The sequence below is a fragment of the Patiria miniata genome, unplaced genomic scaffold, assembly GCF_015706575.1.
Source record: "Patiria miniata isolate m_02_andy unplaced genomic scaffold, ASM1570657v1 HiC_scaffold_23, whole genome shotgun sequence".
Taxonomy (NCBI): Eukaryota; Metazoa; Echinodermata; class Asteroidea; order Valvatida; family Asterinidae; genus Patiria; species Patiria miniata.
This window is the reverse complement of record NW_024037062.1, coordinates 6424366-6430878: the sequence shown is the minus strand read 5'-3', so window position 1 is coordinate 6430878 and position 6513 is coordinate 6424366. Positions and strand designations below refer to the sequence as shown.

The window sequence follows — 6513 nt, the reverse complement described above, 5'->3', positions numbered from 1 at the left end:
CCCGTTTAAACGAGCCTAGGCACACTATTAAGTGTTCCCAATCTGCCATCTCGCATCTCGCATCTCGTATCTGGTGTGGATGACCTGACCTTTGTGTTGCGTGTTGTAATATGCATATTTGGAACAATTATCAACCCTGTTAGTGTTACATACAGAGTTTTGCATTAATTCATCGTTTCACGGACGCACGAGTGAAACATGATGATCACTACTTGAAACACTTTGTCTGATTGAGCTACAGAGTCAAAGTACCAATCAAAATCTACAAACATACCAAGTTTCATGACTCATTTCCAAGAACAGGAGAAGGTGGAATCCGCGCCCGGCCGTGATGTCTACACAATAAAATGATTGCGATTGATTTAATGAACCACGCCCACCCTGATCGATTTATTTTCCCACTACCTCTGACAGATGTTTTGGAGTGCTCTGAGGTGGGACCCTTTGGGATGGAAGATGGACGCATCCCAGACGCAAGCATCACAGCGTCGTCAGTGTGGAGTAACCATGCCGATTACGGACCCACCAGGGCTCGGCTTAACCTTCGAGGTAACAACATTTTGGTTCAACAATTACACGGGATGAAGAATAAGACAACCAACTCAGACAAAAACAATTCGTCAAAAATGACTATAAAATGTCAAACGCTTAAGACTCTCCTCTGAGGGGTGGTGCTTCAAAGTGAAGTCAATTTTGCTGAATTGTATAACTACACATTTTGTGGTCAGGAACTTTCACAGGTTTCACAAGTCGCTCATTCCTCAATGGCTGACTGTCAAATAGAGATGCTAAGCACAACATACAGCCTGCCCCCCCCCCAAAAAAAAAAATGCTGCAAGCAGAAACGGGCACTATGTCCTTGGAATATTGAAAAATGTGTCATGAAGCTTATATAATGTTACACCTGAAATATTAAACTTTCCAATGCTATTTGTTAATATCCATTTTGCTTTTGCTAAACCAAAGATATGGTCCGTTGAACACAAACACTCAAACTTGTGCCACTTTCCGTAAGTTGATACTATAAACAGAAATTACCAGTATTATACACATGTATGATCGTGCAGAAATACAATTAGTAATGAATAGGTGAAGAAACACCTTTTTTTCATATTATAATGTTCTTGTCATTATTTGTAACACACTCTCCAAATCATCATAATAAAAACATATCTTCTGGAATTGCGAACCTCAATTGAAGTCGGATTTGAACCAGTGCCATGTCTTGTCATGTCATTATAGGCCTAATAATGTAGAAAGCGGCACAAATTGAATTTTCAGTGTTTGTGTTCAACGGACTATATTTGCTAACTTGGCAAAAGCAACATTGATAAAACAAATAGCATTTGAGAGCTGAATATCCGTGGTTTAACGTTTTATAAGCATTATGAAATATTGTGTAATATTCCAAGGACACAGAGCCCGTTTCTGCTTGCAGCATTTTTGGGGGGTTACCAGCAAAAAGTATGTACATTGCTTTATGGCGTGTCAAACGTTGCAATATTCAATGTTTTACAATATATATGTTGGATGTTCAATATGTGTGTGTTATCTTTTACATTTATGTGCGATTTTCAATATAAGTGTGCGATGTTTTGCATTATGTTTACGATGTTTGATATAGGCTACATGTATGTGTGCGATGTTTTACATTATGTGCAATGCTCAATATAAGTGTGCGATGTTTTACATTTATATGTGCAATATTTGACGATATATATGTGCGATGTTTTCAATATTATGTTCGATGAGTGCTTGGCATTAAATATGCGATGTTTTTCGATACAATTGTGTGTAATGTTTTACAATATATTTGCGATATTCTCACACATGTGAGCAATGTTTTACAACTATATGTTCGACATTTCGAGCAATATGTATTCGATATTTCATCGGTATATTTGTATTCAATCTTTTGCAATATGCATTTGATGTTTCACTTTTCATTTGATGTTTTGTCAAGAGTCACACTCTGGTTACTAGACCGCGAAAGTCTGCCTACGAAGATATTTGTTTAAACTTGACGATATTAATATTCAGTACAACTAGTGAAGTACCAATTTAGGCTTATTCCCAAGTTGCACTCTTTGTTATAGTACAAAATGTCGAATATCCGATCGAGTGTTGTAAATTCGAGCTGGGATCGGCACCGAGAGGGATTAAGACCATGATGTAATACGGCCGATACCGACTACAACCACAAACAAGTTAATATGTCTGAAACATTTCATCATTATGATGGGTGCGTGTTGGGAGAGCACTGTGTTTTGGTAAAAACCCCAGTCCGTTTGTTATTTTTGCAATATTTTCCCGTCCAAAACAATAGCTGAACCCGCTATCGGCCGCGGCGGTGTGCGGGGCGCAACGAACGGCACGTACAGGCACTCTGATCAGCGGACCGCGCCTGTCAGCACCGGCCGGGCACTCTCATCTCTGGATCTGGCCCTCGGCCTCAGAACGTGGCCCTTCCCAACCCGATTGCACTGTGAATTTAAAGGACTTTCAAAAAGCCGGATCTCCGTTTTTAAATTGGGCTGAGCTTGTCAGTGCGTCGATATTTTTCGGGGCAGGATTCTCTTTCATTCCCCTTTCGTATGTTACTTTAACACACACACACACCCACACCTTCTCAAATTTGTATCCTTGTGGAGACATTCCTTTGTTCTCGTGTAGTAAAGTGTTCAATTTTGAAAGTGAAGTTTCAAAATGCTCTTATTTTAACTAGAATTAGTTTCCTTGGCTGAAATTTGGACTTAATATCCCTTTTCTAAAACTCTTTCATTTGCGACCGATCAACCCACCTTGGAAATTCCTAGTTTTTGAGTAAAACGCATATATCTATTTCATGAAAACCTTGTGGAGACCTATTCATCTATATAAATTGCCCTGTGGAGACCTTTACAATGTTTTGTTCCCTATTGTGTGTGTGTCTCCACAAGGATACGAATTTGTAGTCACCCACCCACCCACACAGACTTACGTTATATACCTTGTGTGGACATTGCTTTGTTTTCGTGTAGTTAAGAAAACTCGGTACAAAAAATAACTTTACTTAAACTGTGAAAACTCTTTTAACCCAATTTTTTTTCTATGATTCCCTATAGTGTTTCTCTTCATTCTGCTACATATAAACCTAACCCCAAAATGCCTCTAAACCTGTTTTCCAGAAAGGGCAAAACGTTATGTGGACACGGCTAAGTCCACATAACGTTAACACAACCTGCATTATGTGGACATCTTTTGTTCACAAGTCCATATAGGGAATATAAGACAAACTCACACCGGTACACCCAAATTGTCTGTTTAAAGATGGAACAAATTCATTTCAAAGCTGGAGATCCGTTATTCTGATGAACGATGTATGTAAACAATGTTTTGCCTGGATTTTAACCTCAATGTCAAATTGGTTGGTCGGAGACTGTTTCGATACCGAATTATTTGGGGCGCTAATAAATTGAACTTTAAATGTGCCTTAATCATCTATCGAATCTGGACATTTCTGAAATAAGCGATGGAACAAAATCGTCTGACTGAATTACTGGTTTTCGTTTCACCCAATGGCAGTGAATGTTGAAAAAAAAGCCGAATCTCTGTCTCATCATAAAATTAATCGGGCTGGGTTTACCAATGCACCAATTTTCTCAAGGCGCTTATACATTCTTTTTCTGTCCCCTTTCGTAAAATGATTTAACAACAAATTAAAATTGCTGTCATTAAATGACGGACCAAAAATGGGTGTTTAAGTGCCTGGATGTAGGCTCGATGTGAAATGAGTTGGGCTGAAACTGTTTTGATACCGAATTATTCGCAATTCGGGGCGCTTATAATTGAAGTTTGGATGTCCTTTCTCTATGCTTAACCCATCTATCGATTCAGTGAAATTTTGCAGACAGTGATGTTTTTCTTTTCTGTGTCGGCCGTAAAGGTCTCAATCCCTCTCGGCACAACGGTAATCCTCCCGGCTCGAATTTACAACACTCAGATATTCGACATTTTGACATTTTGCCCTTTTGTACTTAAACTGACTGAGAGTGTAACTTGAGAAGAATTCTAAATATGTATACTTCACTCCTTGCACTAAATATTAATCCGCAAAGTTTTAAAAAGAGAACATCTTGAAATATCCTCAGTCTCTCACCATAGAGCAAGGAAGCCCTCGCGTGTGCCACTTTATTAAAGCCAACGAATTCTGTAACTCTGCTTATCTTTAATTGTTTATACAACACTCGGTGGGCTGTTTATTCTAGAATTACGACGAAACTGCAACCGGTACTGCGAGCGCAATGCTAGCACTTATGTGTAAATAAAGGCTGGTTTTGGAATCGTCATGGGCTCATGACATGCGGGCATTACGGATGATACATGTACATGTACATGTACATGTACACGAACATACAATGTACAAAATGCAAACACATGCAGCTGGCGGTGTAGCGTGAATATCTGACTCCATGAAATGTGGACTCATTGGTAGTAGGCCCTACTGCGCACGCGTGAGTACGATACTATGCTATTTTTAGGATCGTTTCGGGCGAGTGACCTGTCACGTGCGAGGGATCAACCGATAATAGGGAAATAGGGGTCCGATTATCATAGGAGTCGGATTTTCATGTGACAGGTGGTACTGCCCAAACAATAAAGACTGCTTTGCGCATGATCCGAGATTACCAACAATTCCAATTGTTACCGTTTAGGTCTGGCTCTAATCACTTTACACGATCCCCTGACGTCTCATACACTGACTTTAGGCAAAATAATCAGATTTTCGCGGTCTAGTAACCAGACTGCGACCCTTAAAGAAACATCGAATGTAAAGTGAACATCAAATGTACATCGAAAATATATAGGCCTACAGTAAAACATTACATTTTGCAACGTTTGACACGCAATATGGCTTGTGACGATATTTCCCTGCCGATTTTTGATTAGCACATAATACTGGTCATGCGATACTTTGTCCTTATTATATCCGCCTAATTTGGAAGTGCAGCCTCTCCCAGGTGTAATACTTGTGGCAGGTTGTCAGTTTTTGCTTAGCTCATAAATTTGCTAAGCAGTATTTTATGCTCAGCATGTTTGATTATCTGCTTCCTCTGCAGCCACGAACGGGGCTGCAGTCTGGTGTAATGCTGGAGCTAGTGAAGCCAATCCGTGGATCCAAGTCGACCTCGGTTCCAATGCAACCATCACTGGCGTTATCACCCAGGGGCGCGCGGACTATCACGACTGGGTGACGGAGTTCAAAGTGGCCTACAGCGACGATGGCCAAGAATGGACTACCGTCACCGATGATGGATCATGTAGGCCTACACCGATGAAGGTAGTCCGATCGCATTGTTCAATTTGCCCTTTCACCGATGTAATTTCATAAATAACGTATACTCAGTGTTGTCCGAGAGTTTGAGATAAAATTTACAAGCTTTATACTCAGTCGCTTGGGACTCAAACCCAAGACCTCCTGTTTACAGGTGCTGGCGTTGGATTGAAATTAATCTGGATAAGATTCGAACCAGCCACAGACCCAGGCAACCTTGCTGGTCGAGTGGAAAGACATTCGCACTAGTAAGCACATTGTCATGGGTTCAAGTCCCACCCAAGTAAACACCTATCCATCACCACTCTTGAATTTAAAAGTAAATGAAAAAAATATATATACTATAAGAAGGGAAAAACGCCAACATGGGAGTTGTTGTCAGATCGACTTATGTTTTCTTCCAACCATATTCCAATCAACAAATCTGTTGTCTTGCCTCAGTGTTTTAAATACTTTAATTATTTTACTGATTCTACAAAGCCCTAATTCTATGATTATGCATGCCGTAGGACGAGGGCTCCCTCTATCGCTCCTGCTGAAACCGTGTGACTGCAAGGGAAAACTCATCCCCATTAACCTTTCAACGCTGGTATAAAAATCGTGTTCATATTGTTTATTCCACAGTTCCCTGGAAACTCAGACCAAAACACCCACGTGACCACCACTTTCCCGAGGTCTTTCCAGGCCAGGTTCCTGCGTATCCTGCCTACGAAGTATCATCGATTCTGCTGTATGCGCTTTGAGGTCCTCGGCTGCACACTTAATGAGTAAAGTCCATCGATGCCAGCTTGAGAAAACCTAGCTCTAGTGCTCGCTGCAAATTTGATAAATGGGAGCAGGGATGTATATGTCATAGATATGAGACTTGTGTTAAATTTTAAGAATGATTCAGTCAAAACATAAAGACACCTAGGAACATGTGCAGTTACCCAGAATCGTACCTAGCGATTTAACAAGAAAATCCTCGCTCAAAAGGAAGATAGCACTGCAATCATTCGGAAGAAACAATCTTTGAAAGTGATTTTATAAATTACCCTACAGGCTCAGTTTTGTATGTGCGTTGGCAACGGAATTTATTTACGAGACGCCAACAAATTGGGCATTTGTTCTCAAAATATCTAGTATCCACTGAGCTGCAAATTCAACCAGTTTCATTTGTTGTGCACCCTTCTCATGATTTTGAGCGATTTTGTTGTTAA

The 6513-nt window shown here is 40.3% G+C and overlaps 1 protein-coding gene across 1 annotated transcript; it reads left to right on the top strand.

The window, feature by feature from the left end:
- The first annotated feature begins 449 nt into the window (after positions 1–449).
- LOC119731425 (lactadherin-like) lies at positions 450–6513 on the top strand. Its single transcript, XM_038204595.1, has 3 exons — positions 450–549; positions 5100–5320; positions 5939–6513. Exons 1-3 carry the CDS (start codon positions 450–452, stop codon positions 6083–6085), a joined length of 468 nt encoding a protein of 155 aa, XP_038060523.1. The 3' UTR covers positions 6086–6513.